At 43.2% G+C, this 24,377-nt stretch overlaps 1 protein-coding gene across 2 annotated transcripts in view; it reads left to right on the top strand.

The window, feature by feature from the left end:
• Nucleotides 1–22,191, top strand: part of fig4a (FIG4 phosphoinositide 5-phosphatase a) — a 79,411-nt gene extending 57,220 nt beyond the window's left edge. For both annotated transcript variants that reach the window (XM_083642653.1, XM_083642654.1), the window contains 4 exons: nt 721–925; nt 8,689–8,780; nt 11,831–11,905; nt 20,422–22,191. In XM_083642653.1, coding sequence (XP_083498779.1) covers nt 721–925; nt 8,689–8,780; nt 11,831–11,905; nt 20,422–20,599 — 550 coding nt within the window. In that variant the 3' untranslated portion in view covers nt 20,600–22,191. The remainder of the gene's footprint in view (nt 1–720; nt 926–8,688; nt 8,781–11,830; nt 11,906–20,421) is intronic.
• The last annotated feature ends 2,186 nt before the right edge of the window (nt 22,192–24,377 follow it).

The raw sequence follows: 24,377 nt of genomic DNA, 5'->3' as shown, positions 1-24,377 counted from the left end.
AATAATCTGACAAAAATAATTATTCAAATAGATTTTTTAATAGCGTTTTCAACACAAAGCGGTTTCATTCGTAATTGGCACACAAGACACCACAGCTGCAACTGGTTGGCCTAATTAGTAGCGTCTGCGGACAAAATGCTCTTACCAACTGATTAATCCAGGTGTGGCAGAGCAGCGGTCGGTTGTCGAGAAATAATGACCGGTGAATATTGTTGATTGACCAATCAGAATCGAGTATTCGAGAGAGCCGTGTTCTAATCTGCGATAATGTGCACCTCGCTGTAAGACACCAACCGCCAGCTGATCTCATGGCGGTTGGCAAACCAGCTGATCAGTAAACCTCTGTTTACATGTATCAGTCGCTCTACGTTGCGTCACACGTTTCTTTGCTTTGATTGATTGAGGCATTTTGAAATGCGCCCATTGGTAACGCCCCCTGGAAATAGAAATTGAACTGGCTAGTGCGCCCAGGCTAGTGAGCCCTGGCACCCCAGCACAGATCATCTGAATGAGAGCTGTGTTTGCATTATTGGCATTGAGTTGAACTTGTTCAAGGTGGGCGCCGGGCGGCTTACTGCTTGGCTGGATTTTAAGTGATATACTGTCTAATAAAATAGGAATGCAATGAAACTAGCCGAAATGCTACATCTTATAGGTAATGATATGGTGGCTCGTTTATCTTTTTTTTGTCATTTTGTCTGTGTGCGTGTGCGTGCCCAGTCACAGCAACAAGAGCAGTAAGGAGGAGACGGTGCTCCAGAGGAAGACTGCGGCCAGTGCGCCACCTCCCCCCAGCGAGGAGGCCATCTCCAGCACTTCAGAGGACGACTCGGAGGAGGACCGCGATGATGATGGAGCCGTGTCCCAGCGCTCTACCCCTATCAGACTACTGACAGAGTCTGGGGAGAGCTACCGCACGCAGGAGGTATGGAGAAAACACACACACACACACACACACACACACACACACGTGAACAATGCACAGGGAGAGGTTTGTGTGTAGAAAGCCAACTCTACACACATCAAACTCAAACAAATGAACACAACGTGATTTGGCACAACAATGTGTGCAACATTATTGTATGCAAGTCTGATTTAAAATACTAATGTGAGGAATGGAATAGATGCGTAAACAAATAAAAACTGATTTGCACAAAAGGAAAGCTTAGTCTAGACATATGATCTCCTGATTTCAAGTAGGGCCTCTGTGTCATTCTCTGAGAAGAAATCAGGGAAATGTCACTGCAGTGCCCGGGTTGGGCTGAGGCTGTCTGCATGACATCAAGCGGAGTCCTGCGTTTTCGACATCCAACTCATTTTGCACGACCACTTTGCACTTGCACTTTTGCACATAAGATTATAGCATGTACCCCTGATTGTATTTTATCCTCCTCTCTTCTCCATCCTCCTCCGAGTCTCCCAGAAGAAATCAGTTCTGCCTTTCTGTTTGCGTCAAAGGGAAGAGTTGATGTCATCCTGCTTCATAATCAGCCTTTCCAAAACAGAAATAAAAAATTACATGGGTTTCAGGTGGGATGAATGAGAGATGCTGGATTTAGATGTTTGATGACCTCTCCCTCTTAGGGCTTGGCGAGGGGAAAAAAGAGCAATTTATACATAGTGATAGACACTTCATCAATACAATAAGAAAATAGTTCAATATATAGTATATCAATATGTCCCTTGATATTGGAGCGAGTGACACCTAAACAGCCATTCATCAGTCAAATGTTAAAGTTCCCACCCAAACATATGAAGTGGTGGACTGGACGTTTGTTTAGTCTCCGCCTCGCACTTTGAAGCTGCAACACTTAAATTTGTGCATTTTTTATTGTTGTGTTAACATAAACAATTATTACCTGTGGGCCTTGATAAATAGGGTGGTTCAAAATAAAGTGGTTAAATTCAATCTTTTTTTCTCTTTGTCTTTATTAAGAATAGATCATTACAAATTATCAATAATTATCGACTGAAATATTTTATATTGATACACTTTTTGGCTATATCGCCCAGCCAGCTCTCTCTCTCTCTCATGCAAACCCCTCCCATGATTCAGTGGAGTTGGAGAAGTCATTATGGTTGTTTGCACAGTGTGTACTGCACACTTTTGCTATGATTGAAACAAAGTCGTGATTTGGATGTCCTCAAAACTGGGTTGAATCAATGTTCCATAATGGCCCCAGTTCTGTACACATACGCATATGGTACAGAAAAGAGTCATGTATCCCTGTATGACTTATGTTCTCCCTCTGTGTTACCATGACAACAGGTATGTTTGACTAATCTCCCTTTGAATGTGGCCTGGGAGGTTAAAAGGGGAGGAGAGGTAGGATATCAGTTGGCCAGAAATGGATCTCTGATATTTATTAATTAAATACCGACTGAATCATCAAAAGGGGAACTGACTAATTATCGTTATGATTCCATTCTGGTTTCAGAGAAATAAATGAGAGGCAGAACTAACGAGCCTGCATTCTTATTCACTCTCAATACCTTTCCGCCTTGTGTCAAGACAGATCCCTCTGCACCGCTGAAGTGTGTTGGTTAGGATTCTTTTCAACCAGTCTTATGACTTGTGATTGGGACAAGCCTATATTACCTATATCTGTCTGTCTCTTGTTGTTTACAAATATCAGGATATGGATACATAGGAGAGCATAAACACGTCACGGCCGTACACTCAAACCCTAATTGTCTTCTTAAGGGCTGCGTGGCGCCATCATGATTACATTTTATGCAGCACAGGTTCATGTAGGAAGCCCGTGTCTCATTGAGGCCATATACACCTGGCATTAACATGCGTTTTCTGCCATCAGATTGCAATCAGATTGTACTTGACCACATTAGCCTGATTCCATTTACACCTGGCGTTAACATGTGTTTTCTGCAATCAGATGGGTGTCCTCTCAATCCACATAAAGTTGCTGTATCCAGATTGAGAGGACACATTGCATTTACACTTGTGTTCAATGTCTACACAATGCATCCCTGACCACCTCCGGAGGTGGTTTGGCCGATCAGATTGCAATCCTTCTTCAATGCGTTTTGGGGGTGTTTACACCTGTACTTTCAAGTGATAAAACACAATTTGATTGCAATCTGATGGCAGAAAACACATGTTAATGCCAGGTGTAAATTACCTCATTGGCTGTCGACCCAGCAGCTAACTAGAGCCAGTCACATTTCTCGCACCAAGGGATTGTGGGTAATTAACTTCTTTGGCATGCCATTCTTCGCTTGACGGCCTTTGAAGTCTCGAGCATCTCCTGCTGTTGGAACCCAATTTGCTACTGTGCTAAGCTGAAGTCACTTTGTGATGAGGAGGAGGATGATAACACACATGGCGTCTTTCTCTCATTCTCTTTCAGTGTGGAAGTTTAAAGGATTTGTATGCTTCCGCCGGCGATAGCCAGGCCGGAGGCATTATGGATTTGGGTTGTTCATACGTCTGTCCGTCCGATGTTCATTAACGCGATATCTGAGGAACGCCTTGACGGAATTCATCAAATTTGCCTCAAACGTTGACTTGGAGTGTGTGTGTGTGTGTGACACAAAACAACAAAAACAATGACAAAAAACCCTCAATAACATCAACAACGATGAAAAAGAGTGCGGCAGTTTATAAAGAAAGGTCTGAAATTAATTTCCTCATTAAGACCTGTCCTGGATACACCAAAGCATTCAATTTAAAAATCGAATAAGTCTCTCTATGAAGTAACTTATTAAGATGATCGCCACCTCTGCCATTATGACAATTATGGACGTGGCCACAGGGTAATTACCTTATTAACTCTTATGGCATATTTGTGTTCTGCCACTCTATCTTTCAAATGCCTCCTGAACTTTTACTCATTCATTTTGACCCACAAGAGTAAAGCTTATTTTCCCCTACACTGCTCAAGTGGAAATGCGCCATGGCGCAGTAGTTCCCAGGTGTGTCTGTGTGCACGGGTGCCGGAAGCGGGGGGGCAAGGGGACATTTTGCCCCCCTAAATATGAGAGAGAGTGGGGGAAAAGAGAAGAATCCGCAGCCAGCGAGCGAGCAACCCAATCCCCTCCGCCCCCACCCGCTCCGACTCGCTGCTCCGCTTTCGCTTTCAGCAGCCTACTACTAATACTTCTCCTGGGGATCAAGTTACAGAGAGCCCACTTTACACTGTTTACACAGGCTGTGATGCTTGTTAAAGCCGTGATCGTTGTGGGATTATTACACCTGAGAGACAGACAGACCCGGAGAGAACTCAACTTACGTACTATTGCCGTGGAGCTGTCTCTCCCTCCCTGCTCTCTCACCGACAGCTCCACGGCAATAGTAGAGAGAGCAGCAGAGGCGAGCCGGTTAGCAGCAGAGACAGTCATCTCATCTCCACCGGTCACCCAGGGGGGTTTACTGCAGTGTTGCTCTGATAACTGAGAGCTAAACCAAATGGGTGTTTTGTGTGTCTGGGATACACTTCCTCAGTACTTATTTAAGTTCAGTTTGATTTATTTGTCATTGTTACAATGCCACACCCTTACTGCACTCACTAATGCACTTTAGGATGACTTGAATGTGTTGTCATTGGCTGCTGCTATAATGGTATAGTATACGGTTAGTTTTATTTTATTTTTGTGTTGAGATGACAAGTTTTGCACTGTGTTTCAAAGTGATAATAATAATAATAATAAGTTCAGTGTTTCTGCCTGTGTTGCTGTCTGTTGTAGTGTAATTGTAAAATGGCCTAAAGGTAGAGCAGGTCACCAAGTGAGTGAGAAAAGGAGAAAATACTGAATAATGACATCACTACAGTATAATCCTAATGTTAATTTAAAATGAGATATTCCTCTAAATATGGCTAAAAATCATCCAATCATCATTTTTTGCCGGCGCCCTTGCGAGGCAAGACTACCTTCCTGCTTTTGCCCCCCTAATTGCAAACTCGTTCCGGCGCCACTGTCTGTGTGTGCACGCACGAGAGAGAGAGAGACAGTATCTGAGCATGTGGCGTGTGTGTGCACACCTCTCCCCACCACTGCTCCTTCCCTGAGGCCATTGCTGCAGAGAAAAGTAATCTGGGTAAATAATCATTCACTCGATCCAAACAGCAATGCAAAGAGGTTTTAAATATTATAATTTATAAAATATATAAAATATTTTTCATCTCACTGGGTATGTATGCAACAGATTTGCATTACAGTTGTTTCAAATAATTGGGGGCGACAATATTAATATTATTTTGGTTTTCATAGTCCACTTGACTGGCTGATTGTAACTCAGCTCACCTGTGTCCTGCTCCACTCCGGAGCTCTCCATGGTGCTGGACTTGTGTTGAGGCATTTTGGCCACTAATTAGCCATTTTGGCTCATTTAGTCGGCCCTAATTACCTAATTCAAAAATCCGGCTCCTTTAGGTCACCACCAGTTACACTTCCTGAAAGATTCAGCACAATCTCATATAAAATGGCATAGCTGTGGCCAAACAATTCTGCTCACTCACTCACTCACAGACAGACTTAGCATTATAGGATACGATAGGATTAGTATAATCTATTAAGAATAAGACTGTTATAGATGCTATAAATGTTATTATTTTCGTGTATCACAGAATAATATTAGATACATTTTTTGCAAGATGATAATTTTTTTATTACCGTAATCCCAAACATTGGCTTGATTTGGACAATTTGTATGCAAGAAACTTATGTAATTGAGATCCTTGATCTTTTTTATATATTTTTTTATTTGAGTAATAAGTCAACAGGTACAAAGTATCATACATTATATTTTGCTTTTGATACCAAAACAAAATAATACTAATCCAGCAGACAGTAGAAAATAAATGCATGTAAAAAAGACAATCCAAAACAAGCAGACAAAACAAAAGAAAGGAAAAAACTGTAGCATAAATCAAATGCATGTACATCTGTCATGAGTCTCAAAGCAAAAGTTAATTTTCCAATTACAAAAATGTCATGCATCACATTGGACCATGGACCAGTCTGTTAATGTGGGCGCACTTTGGTTTCGTAATAGCTTTTTTACTGGCGACCAACATTATTTCAGACATGTATGTTCTAGAAAAGCCAAGGAGCTGTGGAGGCATCCTCCCCAGGTACAGTTCAACACCTGAAAACAAAAGTCTGTCTTGATCTTTAGAACCTTTTCCATGCTATATCTTACTGTTTTCCAATAAGGGCTAATCCCAGAGCTAGGCGCTTCATCTTTTGATCTACATCGAGTCCGCAGCCGAGGATTTCGCAATTGCTCCATTCCCCCCCCCCCCCCCCCCCTCGCCAATTTCAAATACATTCTCCTTCCGTTATCTCCTTCTTCTGCGCGGGGGCTGCTCATGAATATTTGGGGGCGGGCGGCTGGCTCACGTGTCGGGGCACACGCGCTCGCTCGCATGCATGGGTCTCGTGTCGCTGCCTCTGAGTCCGTCTGCGAGAATGGATTGCCAGGGCGGCCGGCAGAACACAGAACTGTTAAAATATTTAAACATCTGATCATTACTGCGTTCGCAATAATTACACACACAATTACACACACGCTCCCTGCATATTCCCCTCGGCACGGCTGTAATGTACGTGTGCTCACATGAGCGTGAAGAGAGTGCAGCATGCATGTGGGTGTACGCGTAGGCAGCTGTGTGTGCTCTCACACTCAATTATATACGTACATTACATGTGTGTTTGTTGCAATGTTTGTATCCCCACAAACACATGTACATATTTGTTTGTGCATGGCTTTGTGTGTGTGTGTGTGTGTGTGTGTGTGTGTGTGTGTGTGTGTGTGCGCACAGCTTCTGTTTCTTGGACCTGGTCCTCCTGGAACACCCCCATCTTTCTCCCCACCCCGCAGCCTGGATCAATACAAATAGAGTGAGAATTGAATGCGTTATGTCCAATATATCTTGGCGGTGCTGGAAAACGGTCAAAGCGAGAGCGATGGCGTGGCTGCCTGCTTTAAGGCTTATGCCATACATGCTGTTTATATAATGACCTTCTCATACATGCTGTTTATATAATGACCTTCTCATACATGCTGTTTATATAATGACCTTCTCATACATGCTGTTTATATAATGACCTTCTTTAAGGCTTATGCCATACATGCTGTTTATATAATGACCTTCTTTAAGGCTTATGCCATACATGCTGTTTATATAATGACCTTCTTTAAGGCTTATGCCATACATGCTGTTTATATAATGACCTTCTTTAAGGCTTATGCCATACATGCTGTTTATATAATGACCTTCTTTAAGGCTTATGCCATACATGCTGTTTATATAATGACCTTTAAGGCTTATGCCATACATGCTGTTTATATAATGACCTTCTTTAAGGCTTATGCCATACATGCTGTTTATATAATGACCTTTAAGGCTTATGCCATACATGCTGTTTATATAATGACCTTTAAGGCTTATGCCATACATGCTGTTTATATAATGACCTTCTTTAAGGCTTATGCCATACATGCTGTTTATATAATGACCTTCTTTAAGGCGTATGCCATACATGCTGTTTATATAATGACCTTTAAGGCTTATGCCATACATGCTGTTTATATAATGACCTTTAAGGCTTATGCCATACATGCTGTTTATATAATGACCTTCTTTAAGGCTTATGCCATACATGCTGTTTATATAATGACCTTTAAGGCTTATGCCATACATGCTGTTTATATAATGACCTTCTTTAAGGCTTATGCCATACATGCTGTTTATATAATGACCTTCTTTAAGGCTTATGCCATACATGCTGTTTATATAATGACCTTTAAGGCTTATGCCATACATGCTGTTTATATAATGACCTTCTTTAAGGCTTATGCCATACATGCTGTTTATATAATGACCTTCTTTAAGGCTTATGCCATACATGCTGTTTATATAATGACCTTCTTTAAGGCTTATGCCATACATGCTGTTTATATAATGACCTTCTTTAAGGCTTATGCCATACATGCTGTTTATATAATGACCTTCTCGGGCCCGGGTAGGTTTACTCAGGACAGATGGTGAGGCCGGGTGAAATAGACTGAACCTTGCCTTGCTGTGCTGCTTGCCAACTCTGCAGCGTTCGTTCACACACTTTCTTTCCGAGAAGTTCCATGTCCGTTGTCGTGCTGCTGAGGTTATTGCTGGTTGTCCACGATACCGCCTCAACCCATCCCAATTCAAACAGTATACAGGCCAGTGGTTCTCAAACGTTTTCACTTCGATGACCCCTAAAAGGAAAGGCAAATTAGACGACCGACCCCCATTTGATAGGATTTTGTCCCAGGGTCCCCCATCTGATAAGATTTTTGCTTTTAGATGTTTTATTACAGAAAGTGTATGAAAGCCATGACCAAAATAGTCATTTTGACATTGTGTTATTTATGGATGGAATTGCAATGTAAACATTCCCCTTTTTGCTGGGGACCCCCTGGAAGCCCCTTCAAGGAACCCTGGGGGTCCCTGTACCCCACTTTGAGAACCACTGGTATAGGCTATTCATATTGGCCTCATTCTCTATGGAGAGTGCATCATTCCACCTTATCATCGGTGTGGTTTTCTGAGCTTTAAACCACAAAATTGTCCAATTACTGTAAAGGGCATTGGCACACAAATCTATTGACATGTCACTCCCACGTATCTGTGTATTCCAGAGTCCAGTCTGTTAAAACCCTTGACCTTTCCCCTCTGATGTTCCCAGGAGTTCCAGCAGCAGCAGCAGCCAATCAGGGAGCCTTATGGACTCAATCTGGCAGAGTTTCCTGCTGAAGAAGACCTCCTCATATACGAGAGGTAAAGGACACGTGTGACACACTATATACCACCGTCCACGTTGATAATTAGCAAAAGGCTTTTTCCAAACATGGAAACAAAAACTCATAATTGCCTGTTTGGATGTCACACATTAAGGATGAGAAATGAACACACGCTGTTACGAACAGCGTAGTCCTCTCGTCCACCTGAGCTTCAGCTGTCTGCATATTGCTTGTCACGTTGAAGAAAAGAGCTGTAAATGGAAGAACTGCAGCCTTTTCTGACAGCCGTTGTCCATTACTCCGTCTCCATAACATCGGCGAGCTACGGCAAATAGCCATTGAGGGGCTCTCAGACTGCAGGTTACCACCTGTTCTTTCAATGTGAACTGCACGTTCGGCGAGGTGTCTTTGAGGGAGCTTTAATAGCTCTTTCTCACACTCTGCTGTCCTTTCTCGCTGAGGATAATTGGACCTACACTATGTGTTATTCCAGTAGAGAGTGTTTGGCCATGTCCTTACAGCAATGTTGCCCCTTGGTACAATGATGAGTGTAAGTATGAACATACGTACATGTGTATAAGTTCATTAAGTGTGAACCACTTTCAGGACCATTGACTTGATATAAACCAATTAAACATAACATAGACAACGTGATGTCAAGATATTACCAGCACAGCACAGCTACAATGGCGTTTAATAACAGAACTGTCTAAACATCCACAGTAATAAACATTTGGTTTTGGTGTCAGCACCTCAGAATCAAAGAGCAAGGGCTTCTTTCTTGTCTCACCATTTTGAAACCAGTCGTGGAAGAAGAAGAGAGACCAATCAACCGGCAGCAGCCTCGATCATCCATAATGCATTGCAGCCACAAAGCATGTTGTTTTGAGTCCGGGTTGCAACTTTAGCTGGTACTATGCTCATATTAACTCTACTGTATCTAACTCTTCATCAAACTAGAAGTGCACTCAGAGAGCACAGTCCTCCGCCAAGGAGTCAGATCTGATCCGCTCCTCTACAAAATGTAACAGGTTCTTCCTTGGCCCCTGCTACACCCTTCCACCAGGTTTTATGAAAATTGGCCCAGTAGTTTTTCTGTAATCCTGCTAACATACAGACAGACAGACAGACAGACAGACAGAGAGACAAGCAGAAATCATCATAGAATCAAAAGAATCATGATATAACACAGTGTAAGGGTATAAAGGGTATCTGAGTAGAATTTTCCTTTCAAAGGTTCAGTTTGCAATATTTATATTTTCCACATGACAAGTAAATATCAGCCTGGGCTCCTGAATGTTAGAGAGTGAAACAGAGTACATTACATTTTCTTTATGTTACGAGTAAACAACTCCGCACTCAAAAGCCCAGAAGCTCTGCTCCCAGACTCCCTCAAGACTTGTCCTCTGAACTGTTCAGAGTGCAGCGATCACAGCAGATTGAAACTCCTGAAGCCGTTTGAAAGCGATAGATGTCGTTCAAATGTGCGCCACTCGAGACGCAAAGTGGAGCCAGTAAGCCCAAAAAATATTTGCTCTGAAGTGGGGAAAAGGCACGCGAGGAGAGGAGCGGGTTATTCACATTGTTGAACAATATAGAGGTCAGCATTCAGACAAAAAGTACAGATAGCTCCTTTTACAGTCGTTTCTCATTTTCGTTCGGCCACTTTGCTGCGGTACTGCTGCACTGCCGTGGCAGCAGGGAGGGGGTGCTATTGTGAAGAACAAACAGAACATTTAAAAAAATACCAGAAGCCCTCGCAGAAGGTACCGCAGCAGTACCTTGGAAAGCCAGCAGTAAAGTGGCCAAATCAAATGAGCAACAACCGTAAAGTGTCACATTAGTATATTATTAACGGTATTATTAAAAAATGAATGGTTAGAATGAAAGTCTGAAATCATGGATCAGCGTTGCATTCTTTGGAATGGCTCTAAGGCTGATTTGTTCCTTTCAGAGCTCCACTAATGATCGCATGGATATTAAAATGCGTAGCTAGAGGCAGAGGGGGGGTTCTTAACTATTGCTGCTTATCCTGTTTTTCGGGGGAGAGAGAGAAACGGCCCACAGGGAAATAAAGGTTTCCTATGATGTGCTCTGAACAGAGCGGCTCTCACCAGACCTTGAAATCAATTTTATTTTATTTCATTTCCTCACAGGCTGAAAAGGGACAGGGACTGTGGCGGAGACACATTCTATATTGTACCTCAGTGGTTCCCAACCTTTTTTGTCTCATGTGCCCCTTGAGCTATTTCGCCATGCCTATAGTCCCCTCACTCGTGCCTATAGTCCCCTCACTCGTGCCTATAGTCCCCTCACTCGTGCCTATAGTCCCCTCACTCGTGCCTATAGTCCCCTCACTCGTGCCTATAGTCCCCTCACTCGTGCCTATAGTCCCCTCACTCGTGCCTATAGTCCCCTCACTCGTGCCTATAGTCCCCTCACTCGTGCCTATAGTCCCCTCACTCGTGCCTATAGTCCCCTCACTCGTGCCTATAGTCCCCTCACTCGTGCCTATAGTCCCCTCACTCGTGCCTATAGTCCCCTCACTCGTGCCTATAGTCCCCTCACTCGTGCCTATAGTCCCCTCACTCGTGCCTATAGTCCCCTCACTCATGTGTGTTCTCTTCAGTCTGTTCTATTAAACTCATGGTAAACTGTTACACAATTGATTATTAAATGAATGAACAATTCTGACAGTTTACAATTGAAAAAGGGGTCCGTTTTACCAAGACTTCCTGTGTGTTTGGTGCTTTGGCGCCGCTGTAGATGGTGGGCTGGCTTTGTTTAATTATTTGTCAGGTCTTTGTCACAAAGAAACTGGACATATGAGCCATTTATCCATATTTGCTAGTTTGTTTTGCACACAGTTATCGGTATTTATATTCACAGGAAATAAACCGTAATCACCAATCTTTCCAAGTACCCCCTGCAAGCTGCTCAAGTACCCCTAGGGGTGCACGTACCCCTGGTTGGGAATCACTGTTGTACATCTTTGCCTTATTTTGCAGGAGTATTTGTCTAATGTGTGTCTGTGTGTGTGTGTGTGTGTGTGTGTGTGTACACACACGTGTGCCTGTGTGTTTGCAGGTTTGCACATCTGGGCGCGAGCCAGCACAGGGTGGAGAGAACTGAGCCCATAAACCTGGCAAACATCATCTGCTTGTGAGTTAAAAACGTGACATGGAAACCTACACACACACACACACACACACACACACACCATATACCAGCACGCTCACGTGTGATGCTGAGCATTATGGCACAATACTGCTTTGCTTTATAATCGGAGCCTTTTAAAACCCGCTGCAACATTTCCAGTAGCCTTGGGACAAGCGAACGAGGCTGGTTGCACTAAGTGGTCTCCAGGGAGGGTTCTGGCTGTGCGCTGCTTGGGTAGAACTCCATCTGCTCTACCCACTCTTCCTTCACTTCTTCTCAGCCTCACTGTCCGTCCCCCCTGCTTCCCTCGTCCGTCTGTCCATCCCCCCTGCTTCCCCCGTCCGTCTGTCCGTCCCCCCTGCTTCCCCCGTCCGTCTGTCCGTCCCCCGCATCCTCTTCTCACTCCTGCTGTGACCCAGGGGGGCTGCGGAGCCGGACGGACGCCTTTCCTCGGGCCAGATTCAGAATTCAGCCCACACGTGGAAAGCCAATGTGCCGGCGCCATACGGACTCATACGCCATCGTCTCCCCTTTCACACATCTTCTCTATGATGAAATGCCTCCTGCTGATTCTGCCCAATAATGTATTATTTTGATTTCAGTCTCTCTCTCTCTCTCTCTCTCCATCACTCTCTCGCTCTCTGTCTCTCCATCGCACTCTCTCTGTCTCTCCATCGCTCTCACGCTCTCTCTCTCTTCACACACACACACACACACACACACACACACACATCTATGTTACTTATTAGTCAGTGGGTGCTGCAGCACGAATCAAAGACATGAATCAAACAGGCTTCAGTGTTTCTCTTTAGTCATATCAGTACAGAAGGGAGGCGTAGCAGCAAGAGGCGATGGCTGTGCCTGCTCGCTTTATATCAAATCCTCCCCACAGCTCTGGAACCCTCCCGTGCTCTCTTTAATCATGCACTTACATGTGCTCTCTCTCTCTCTCTCTCTCTCTCTCTCTCTCTCTCACACACACACGCGACAGGACACCATTTTTTCCACAGTAGCGGCATCAAAGTACCAAATCGCCCATCCAGAGACGCATGCACACATCTCATGCAGAGATGGTGATGGCACAGACTCGATACGATTGGGCCGTGTTACCGCTGTGCCGTCAGTGTGTGCAGCCTGGGAAAACACCTCTTCCACTTCAGTGTCTCCCTCTAGTTTCATGTCATATGGATGCGGCCACAGGTCCCGACAGGGGGGCAGACCGTGGGGCGTTTTGGCTTTGTTAGGAAGCGTGACTGACCACAAGACGTGTCACATGCAGGCTCGTCTTATCCCCGCGCTCTCTCTTCGGAGTCGTGGCCACTGCCTTTCGTCTCGAGCGCACGTGATGTACGATTTCAGTTTGGTCTCGTTCGCACTCGTCTGCCGGTTGCAATTCAAAGACGAAAATGACCATTTTAAGATTCGCTCTCAGGTCGAAAGGCAGGCAGCAGGCAGCCCGTGCAGATGTCTGCCTCTTTTAGGTCATTGGATGTGTGCATTCTTGTACATGCAGTCGTGCACACGTGTTTGTGGGGGAGCTCGCTCAGAGAGCAGGCAATCAAAGCATCTTTTCATCTGTCCTCGGCTCGCACCTCAATTCAGCTGCTTGCGTCTCTCCTCGTCTCCCTTCTGTCTTCGTCTTCGTCTTCCTCTGATCTGCCCACTCATTATTCCGTCCATCGATCGCTGTCCTCCTCATGGCGGGTCCACGGGGTCCGGCAGGTGTGTCTGTTGTTGCGTAAGAGGTAGGGGTGGGGGGAAAAATCGATTCACCTAAGTATCGCGATTTTTAATGTCACGATTTTTTTAATCGATCTTTTATTCCAGAATCGATAATCGCAATTTTTTTTTTTTTTTTTTTGGGTGCTTGCAGTCAGGCCACTCACTGAACAGCAGGCCAGTCACCGCCTACTGGTTTACTAGTGGTTTTATTACTTTATTAGTTAGTCTGAAGTAATAATTGCACTTCAGGGTTAAAGTGGGTGCATCTCATTGTAAAATTGGACTTCAAACGGCCCAAATCTGGCTTCAAACGGCCCAAATTGGGCTTAAAATGGCCCAAATTTCACACGCGTCAGCCCATATCGGCCTGGCCTGCTTGGTATCTAATGCCCCGCCTGAATTATGATCCCAGTCCGCCCCTGTTTTTAACTATATCGCCCAGCCCTACTCATGATATATAATATACAGTCTCTAGTGTATGATTCAACTTTTCCCATGTTCTAATCTAGTGTAAAAAGCAAACAAACTGAAAAAATAAAACAAAAAAATAAACAAAAATCGCAATAAATCGTAATATCGAATCGCAATAATCGTAGAATCGCAATACTTAAGAATCGCAATATAAATCGAATCGGCACCCAAGAATCGTGATAGTATCGAATCGGGAGATAAGTGAATCGCCACAGCCCTAGTAAGAGGGCTATTCTGGTGACAAACTCCTGGGGGCTTTCGGGTCTTATTGGAGGCATTTTTTATTTTTGTTTGCCATTTTGCCACTTTTTTTTCCATGTGCTTATTAATATCATATTGCGTCAGCCTGCCAAGCTCTAGTTTGTCTATCACCCCCCCCTTGTTCTCCATGCTGCAGTTGAGTTAACCAGTAACCACATCAAACTTCACTGCTCAAACATTGTATTTTTCCTTCCTTATACAACCTCCACTCACACTCCTGCAGTAGCTACTCTACATCCCCGGGCTTTATGCATCTTTCTCTTAAGAACTTGGGAATCATGCCACTCTTCTCTCTTCAGAGGATCTTACCACAGATCTACTGCACATGTCACTTATTAGTTATCTGCATAGGGATAGGTAGAAGGAAAAGATGGAGAGAGTTGCTAAAAATAAGAGATGATACCTAGACAGTCTTGTGGATTACTGAAGAAAGTAGGTTATAAAAATGTTGTCCAGGAGGCAGAAGGCAATTTTAATCACAACAACAGAGGAAGAGATTCAATTTGTCCAGGTAGAAACTGTGACAGTTAAGGGATTTAGCAGAGTGATAATTTCCTGTACAAACTTCCTCAAGCACTCATTCAACATTATGTTCCTGTAAATTGACGAAGAAAAAAGAGAGGGGGGGGGGGATGACACCACTTTTAGGATAGCACAACAACTAACACTTTTTCTTTTTCCAGGTATTTGGGTTAAATCTTGCCTGTGTGTTCAGTTTATTAACACACTTGAGGAGCTGTGTGCTGTAATTATGTCATTTAGGAGCAGGAGCTATGACTCAAACATTCTTTCTGTTTGGTTCTGGATGGTTATGGGCAGGGCTTGACATTATTTATTTATTTTTTTGTTTGTTTGTTTTTCTAGTTACTTACTACCCACTCAACATGTTCACTAGCCACAATTTTGTTGGGCAGTTAAGTTTGATTTGATTAAAGTTGATTATGGTGTGTGGGTGTCTGAGAGAACACCATCCACGATTGATTAACTAGTGGACAATCTCCCCTCGCTCTACCCCTCCCGTACCCGTTTGCCTGAATTCGGCCAAAAAAGGTGCCAGTACCCTAATTCAGCAGTTGCATGATATGAGCATTGCATGTGACTTGGACATATTTAGCCTATATTTATATGCATATAATGGTATTATATCCCACTTCAAATATACAAATATAATATTGCATATATGCTACAATAAAACCAACTGAAAATGACACAAAACTACAGTCAAATTAGCTGCAAAACAACTAGTCCTAACCTACCTCGCCATTAAAAACAAATCAACACAGAAAAATGTGCTACAGTAGGTTAGTGCTTCAATTCTATTCAATTCAATACAACTTGATTAATCCACGAGGGCAATTTGGTTTTGGGCATAGTAAACACAGACATATACATTATACAGACAGACAAATACAAGCCAAAGGACTAATAATATCAAATATTACATCAGAGAAAGATTAGATACTTACAAGCATACAGAAAACTGATATAAATAAACAGAGGCCAATGTTGTCTTTACATAACTGCTGAAAAGAGGAGCTGTCTGTCTTTTGGAGGCAGTGGCAACAAACCTATTGACCAGTCAGTGATATAGAGAGGCAAAGTGGAACGTCACTTCCTGCTTCAGCACTGTACCAGAGATTTTCATCCGCCATTTATTTTCCCATAGACATTTAGTAAAATGCTTATAAAATAGTTTTACTTCGTCGAACCAAACGGTTCAGCTAACGCTATAATCGGGAGAGACCATAGAACATTTTACTCTGACCAATTTTTTTTTTTTTTTTTTACGTTTTGATCCCAGTGAAATGTTATGCAATCTGTCCTGTTTCTAAATATATCTGTACCGTTTGGTTTGAACCAGTAAAACTATTTTTATACGCATTTTACGAAATTGTGTATGGGAAAATAAATGGCGGATGAAAATCTCTGGTACAGTGCTGAAGCAGGAAGTAGGCAGTCACTTTGCCTCTCTATAATAAAACTAGAATTATGTAACTTTTTACATTTCCTCCTTGGCACAATAACATACCTCTTATTTGTGCTTGCACATCCTCTATTTTCGTTTCTCTGGATATGTTGGTGTTTGATTACTATGAATTTCTTCATGATTGACAGTTTTACCACCCCTTTTCGTCAAGAAATGACAGAGTGTAATTCTGTTTCAAAATTTTTTTCAAGCTGTGACACTTGAAGGAGAGAAAAGAAATGGGAGGCAGGCGGGGGCGTTCTCGCCTGCCTGACCCTACAGCACATCACTCGATCTGTCAGCAGTCTGTGATAATTAGCTGCCAGCGCCGCTCAGATCTCAAACACAGCCAAGAGGGAAGGTGAGAGAGGCTGAGACAATGTAACTACACTTACTGCTTCAGCTAGGAACAACGCAGACAACGCTACAGATCAGTTACTGTCACTCACCAATAGGCTCTTTTAGTACTCCGTTATACACTGTAGCTGTCATGTTGTTTCAAATGGTTTTAACTCAGATAGAAGTCAGAATAGTATCAGAATCCGATCCACCATTTTGGCACTGACTACTCACAATTACCGTGATAATGCACTTCTTTAGCTGTGTCTATAGTGCTTATTTGTGAATAGTTACATGTATACATGCTTCCTTTCTGCATTTCACTCATACTGTATTGTGTAAAGTCATACATATTGTGCAACGTCATTAGATGCTACAGCGACCATCTTTCAAGCTTTGTGTTGCCTTTAAGGATGACTCAGAACATAAACTACCCTAAACTCCTAAAAGTGTTCACTCTGCGCCCCCACCCCCCGCCGCCATCTTGGGCCCACAACTTGACTGCAGTTCAAGAAAGGTGACTAAGGTGACAGGTGTGCACGTGTACTAATTGATGCCTGTTGAAGCTAATAAACTGAGAGCCTCACCTGACCCAACAGAGCCTCCATTCTGGCTCTGAGACAGCCTGCTATAACCGCCGGGCTCATGTGTGAGGCAGCCATGTGTCTGGACTCAGCTGCTGTTGACTAGATGACTAGCTGACTCACTGGATGAGCCGAGAGGCACGCAGTTGATAATCCACCCAGAGGATGATGAGACATGCTTAGAGTCCAGCTTCCATGAAAATATTAGTAATTCTGCCCCTCTTTGCAACCCTCGTGTTTTTTCCATTAACATCCCTCTTAATTTTTTTCTTTTTTTAACCTCCACCATGTTTCATGTTTTCACCCTTGTTTGTTTGTTTGTTTGTCTGTTTGTCCGCAGGATATCGCAAAAAGTTATGAACGGATTTGCACAAAACTTTATAGACTTTAAGTAGTCATGGGCCAACTTAGAACTGATTAACTTTCCACGTCCACTGGCCAAAAGCGGGCATTGCAATAGGTATGGCCTTCAAAACAGATTCACGTAAAACACCACGCAACAGAGTGCCCTCTAGTTTAAACCTCTATTCAGTACCTTTCCATGAAATTCCCAGTGGATGATGTGTATCTGTAGTAGTTGGACCTGCAGACAATAGTGGCTTGTGAGTCAGCTGTCGGTTAAAAAAGAACGCCTCCAAGTGGGGGATGTCAAAATAATCTCCAAAAAACACAACATTATGACCACCAACTGACATTTATTTTGATATTTTCACTCAGTGGATAGCCTCCTACCAACCTCTTACCGGCTCCATCTGCAATTGTTTTTCACTTTGCAACTTTTCCAATTACTCTCCTGTGGAGTCTACAATGGATTTTTGGATTTATGAATGATTTATTTGAACAAATTACACTAGGACTCATTGTTAGCAGCAAAGGGCCTAGCAACGCCACGTGGTGAGAGTGGGCAACCTCACCTCCTCCCCACTGACCATCAGCATAGGAGCGCCCCAGGGATGCGTCTCCAGCCCCTTCTGGTACGACCTCTACAACCACGACTGCGTGGCGACTCAAATCTCTAACACCATTGTGAAGTTTGCAGACGACACAGCAGTCGTGGGGCTGATCTCCAGGGGCAACGAGACGGCCTACAGAGAGGAGGTGAAGGCCCTAGAACAGTGGTGCCAGGACAACCGCCTCTCTCTGAACGTCTCCAAGACCAAGGAGATCATTGTAGACTACAGGAGGGGGGGGGGGGCGCACACCCCCCAATCACCATCAACGGCACAGTGGTGGAAAGGGTGGACAGCTTCAAGTACCTGGGAGTCAACATCCACCAGGACCTGACATGGGCCGGTCACACCGCCACTGTTGTCAAAAAGGCCCAACAGCGACTACACGGACTCAGGCGCCTAAAGAAATTTGGGCTAAGGCAAGAAATCCTTAGGGACTTCTACAGAGGCACCATTGAAAGCCTGCTGACTGGCTGCTTCACCACCTGGTACGGGAACTGTACCACCATGGACCACAGGGCGCTAGGAAGAGTGAGACACGCGGCCCAGCACGTAACAGGATGTGAGCTGCCAGAACTGCAGGAACTATAACCAGCGGTTATATAGTAGATCTTCAATCTTCAATAATAGATCTTCAGGTCCCTGAAGATCATCAAAGACACAAACCATCCCCACAACAGCCTGTTCTCCCTGTTACCCTCAGGGAGGAGATACAGGGTCCCCAAAGCACGCACAAATCGCTTGAGGGACAGTTTCTTCCCACAGGCCACGAGACTCCTTAACATACACAAATAGTGTAGTAGCTGTACTGTACCGCACTGTAGATGCTACCATTATGTATGTCTAATGTTTAATTGTATGTTTAATTAGGTATATGCTATTTTCACCTGTACGTCAAATACGTCAAATTTAAAATGTTTAAAGGACGGCTTTACCGTGGGGAATATGAATATATATCAATCTCACGCCCCTAAGGTTTTAGAATCCGTTGAAATATTTTAAAATTGGAGCTTCACTGCCTGACCTATCAGGCATCTCTCACATTTTTAGGGAAGCCGGATGACGCGTTACGCGTCACCCGGCTTCCCTCCCCGCTTGCGGAACTCGAGCGCCTATGAAGTCTTGTGAGCCATGGTCCCGCCTCTAGAGGTCCTCCACGCCCCTTCAGAGCTCTCGACGAAAAGCAAAAGGCAGCCATCTTGTTCACCCGCATAGCATACTGTAGCTAGGTTAGCTTTCCATAGCTCCTTGCCAAGAGACCATATCTCTGGAACGGAAGCACCAAAAGACACCGACTGGCGGCATTGGAAAGCTCGTCAAATTTTACATCTAGTAGTAGGTGAGTTGAAGTAACGAAATCAACGCTGAGCAATGTACCCATTTTTACCCATTTTTACAGAAAATAGTTACAACATCAGATGCGCGTAACTCCTACGAAAATGCCTTAAAATGCATGAATTTTTTTTTTATGAAGACATCTCCCGACATATATACTACCGTTTACATTTGGTGCAATTTGGAGGCAATTTTATTTTCGATTTATTTCTTCTTCTTTGTATCTTTTATTGTCGAAGCCTTCTTCTTCTTCTTCTTCTTTGAGTTTTATGGCGGTTGGCAAACATATATGTGCATTACCGCCACCTACTGGAGTTTGATATCAGCCAAATGCCTGAGGGGTGGGCATGAAAAGGAAGGCCACGCGAGCCCAGTGCATTGTGGGAAATGTAGTATTTCGGGTCCCCGCACCCGCCCCTCCACACAGAGTGGATTTCTGGTGATATCTCTGGCGGGAAACAACCAATTTCAAAAATTTCAACGGATTCGAAAACCTTAGGGGCGTGAGATTTAATATATATTCATATTCCCCACGGTAAAGCCGGCCTTTAAGTACGTCCAAAGTATGCACATGACATGTGCACCTATGTGCAGTGAATATGCCACTGTCTCTGACTTGTCTTATCACTCTACTGCCTTATTGCTTGTTGTGTCTCTTGTTGTTTTTGCACTCATATGCCCTGTTATATTTGTACTATGTTGTAAACGGAGTTCACAGCACAATAATTTCACACGTGATACTTGTACTACGGAGTGACAATAAAAATCTTGAATCTTGAACAGACGGAGCTCTTCCCGTTTTGATTTGTCGGAAAAGATTTTTTTTATTTTTTTGTCGTGCAGACATGATTTGAACACCTCTCTCCCCCCCCTTCTCCCCACCCCTCTCAGAGAGCCAGTGTCACGCTTCCAGGAGGACAGCATCTACGGCATTTGTCCCCCGCAGGTGGACAGAGACAGCCGCGACGTGTTTGAGAGCCACGTGATGACCGGCCAGGGCCAGATGAGGGCGCTGTGCAGGGAGGACATGCTGATGTACAGGGAGTACATCAAGAACAGATACATGTGAGACACCGAAGCTTCAACCGGATCTCCCTGCATCTTACTGTATGTATCCAGACCTTTACCAGAATGGACAACCGCAGTCTGGACTGTGCTTACAGAGGCCAGAGAGACACTCCTGCATTTTGGAAGTCTTGGCATCATCAAACAGCAACATTCCAGCACCAAGACTCTGAAAGTTTTCTGACTTTAAGATTTGCGTTTTTTTTAGCTTCAAGACAGAGCAAGAGAAGCTTCCTGGATGAGGAAAATAGTTTTGGTTCCAATACCCAACAAGTTTTTGTTTAGTTTTTTATTTTCATTTATGTCATTAGATTTTACATAAATTTGATGATATTGGTGCATGAACAACCCATATGTACTGTTGTAGCAAATTGGGATGATTTAGTTTTTGATTGTCTTTTTATTTGGAATATTACTCATTGTGTGTTCTAGTAGTTGTTTTTTCAAATCCAGTTCAGTTGAGTCACCTTTTTATTCATGCAGACTTATGCCGTAAATGGCTTGCTGTGTTGCTTTTTATTTATTGTTATGTAATCCCCTCCCCCCCACTGGTCAATTTTAATTGCAAAGGGTTTTAGAAGAATCTTATTTAACTCAATATAAATTGCTTACTTGTTTTGGCTGATAACAGTGTACGCTCCGTGATTGTGATGTCAGTCCCAAAGTTTGTGAATTGATCCTTAAATTCCACCTCATGTGAAAGATGTGCTTTGGGCTTAACAGAGCAAATTCATGACATGAATATGATTTTTTTTACAAACTTCTTGAAGAATTTCAGGAAGGAGTCAGCTTTAATTCTGCATTATGCTTCATAGAATTGTTACGTGTCGCTGTGACAGAAACGCCATGCAACTCAGAGTTTACATTTATTATTTGTGTGTTGAATGAGTCACTTGACACTTGTTAAAATGCCATTTTAAAGTAGAATTCCAAAAACACAAGGGTGACAGAGGAAAATAAGCATCTTTTCCCCCCTTAAAAAGTTACTTTTGCAGATGTATTTGCCAACAGTGTTATAAAATGCAATTGAGTCTATCTACTTTATCTTTTTTTAATCAATGACTTTTTGTGTGTGATCATATTTTGCACTTAGCACGAACGAATTGGATTGAACCTGAATTTTAGTATTTTTCACATCACTTCACACTCATTAAAAAAGGAATAACATGATACATTGGTTTTAGGAATGATGAATGTTGACATTCACAGCCATAAGAAACCAGACTCTTGTAGCACGATAATACCTTTGACACAGTGTGAATGGTGTTCAGTTCAGCTTCTCAAAGAATTCTCGGCTGCCAGAATATGGAGTGGGAGTTGATAACTATTCAAGGCTAACAGGCATTCACATTGATAACTCACTAGCAAATGATGGGTACCCGTCAGGTAGCTCAGCTGTGTAGCCTGTGTGTATCTTCTGACCCAGACAAAACACACCACTGATACAGTACATTGGCATTGTGGATTTCATCAAATCCCAGTCTCAGTTTACTTTACAAAAGTGCATGATGTTTGATTTTTGTTTCATATGAATGCCTTACTGAGATGTCAGCTGATTATTATGTGCAGTATTTCTAAATTAAACATTTATTTATTAGCTGGTTTGAGGTCACATTGTGTCCTAGATAGATTGGATTGCAGATTCAGAAAAGCCGTTGTTTGCACTGTTGTTTCCCCCTTTCCTTCTCTTCTTTGATTTCCAAGCTCTATCTGCTATTGTTTAAAAGAAATCATGCAAAATTGCCTGTACAACAGAGTAGGCTATTGTTCCTTTTATGTGGAGAAAGGATGTCAAATGACTGTAGTCTCCCTAATTGTTCATCTCTTCCACTCTCAGACCCTCTTTCTCTCATTCCTTTTCACTCCCCCTATTATACATCCTATTATGTTCTTTCTCTCTATCACATTGTCTCGCTCCCCGTCTTCCTCTCTCTCTCACAGCCACAGGTGTCAGAGAATGTGATGTGTGATTAAAACTCGCACATGCACACTACTGTCATCACTGAGAAATGTAATTTCTTAAACATTTTATTTTTTATAATACATTTGTTTTTAGTTTATGAAATACGTCTAGTTGAATGGTACAAGACAAGTAGTCTAACCCTAAGGGGTCCAGTTCAGTTTTGGCTGCCCTCTCTTCCCCCAGCTGAGCAGGCACAGGTGACAATCTTTCCCATGTCACCTCAGCTAGATGGTAGACGATGCAGTCCACAGCTCTCTCTCTCTCTCTCTCTCTGTCACAGGTGTCAGAAAATGTGGAGTATGATTAGAATGGTATGCGCTCTTGCCTCCACATAATTACACCTAATTTCGCATTCAAACCACATTCTCTCCCTCTTTCTGTCATTTGCACGTTCGTTCACACACACACACACACGACCACCGGTCTCTCCACACGTGCCTCGTGAGCCTGGGCACGGGGTAAGGTGGGGGCTTGCAGCATGTGAGACAATGAGAGAACAGCTGCAGGGAAAAAAGCTTTCTGCTGTTATTAAGTGAAGAGGATAGATGACCGTCTCTCTCATCCCTCTTGTATTCTCCATTCCTGCAACTATAGAGTGCTGGAAGAGGTAAGAATAGACTGCAAAAAGATACCCCGAGTAATATCCAGTTTTGGCCAATCAGCAGACCTTTTTTCCTCTGAAAACTTTGTGCAGAAGGGTAGAAGCCACACTGAACAGATATCGAGTTGATGGTCCATGTCATGTTGTGATAATCAGATATCTGATGGTCCATGTCATGTTGTGATAATCTGATGGTCCATGGCATGTTGTGATAATCAGATATCTGATATACTTCGAAGCTACTTAAGGGGAAATGTAGGGTGCAAGTGGTTAATTAAAGGTAATAATCTAATATGGTTTCAACACTGAAGTACATTTTGCCATCTCACCCTGGTGGCAAATACAAAGAGAAATGTATCAGGAAAAGAAGAAAGCGGTGAAGAGAGTGGAAGAAGAAGCCAGGAGGGGGTGGGAGTGATGGCTACAGCAAAGGACCAGTACAGCCAGTACCTATTGAGGACTACTAACAGTACATGGTGTCTGTTCCTAGGGGAACACCATTTACCTGTCTTATTGAATTGTGTGGGGCAGCCCAGCATCCATTGAGTTGTGAAGTGTATCTCCTGAGATACTGCAAATTAATTTTATTTTGTTCCTGTGACAGTAACTTTCTCCAGCAGTGCATTATTTTTTCTGACCACCTGCCATGCCTACATGACAGCCCTCCTCTATTTTACCACCTTATTTATTTTCATCTTCCCCTGTTTATAATATGTATCTCTTCCTCTCTCTCTCTCTATCGCTCTGTCTCTTTAATTCAATGCACACACTAAAACTCACAAACGCACTGATAGCCAGCTTTACTGATTCACCGATTTGGTTTGTCAAGACTAGGCTTCAACTGATAAACGTATAGGCCTATGGGTTTTCGAAGGCTGATATGGAACTTTTTTGGGGGGGCGGGGGGAGCTGTTGATATTTTCTGCCAAATATTTAACAAGTTTAATTCGCCATTTACATCCCAAACAACAACAATTCTACTCTAATTGTCAGGTTGGCCTCTGAAACACTATTTATTTTTAGACCATGGGACACTAAAACGCTCCATTGAAACCCAGACTAATTCATTTCTATTAGGATTAGCAGCAAGGTTACCCACCCACTCCACCTGTTCAACGCAAAAGGAAACTCTGAGATACATTAGGCCTTTAAATGACGAATTGTTTTACAGAAAACATCATTGCAAGATTAAATACATATTGTCCGCAAAGAAAATAG

This window comes from Poromitra crassiceps (genome assembly GCF_964638095.1).
Source record: "Poromitra crassiceps genome assembly, chromosome: 9".
NCBI classification, from domain to species: domain Eukaryota; kingdom Metazoa; phylum Chordata; class Actinopteri; order Beryciformes; family Melamphaidae; genus Poromitra; species Poromitra crassiceps.
This window is presented reverse-complemented; position numbering and strand designations above follow the sequence as displayed.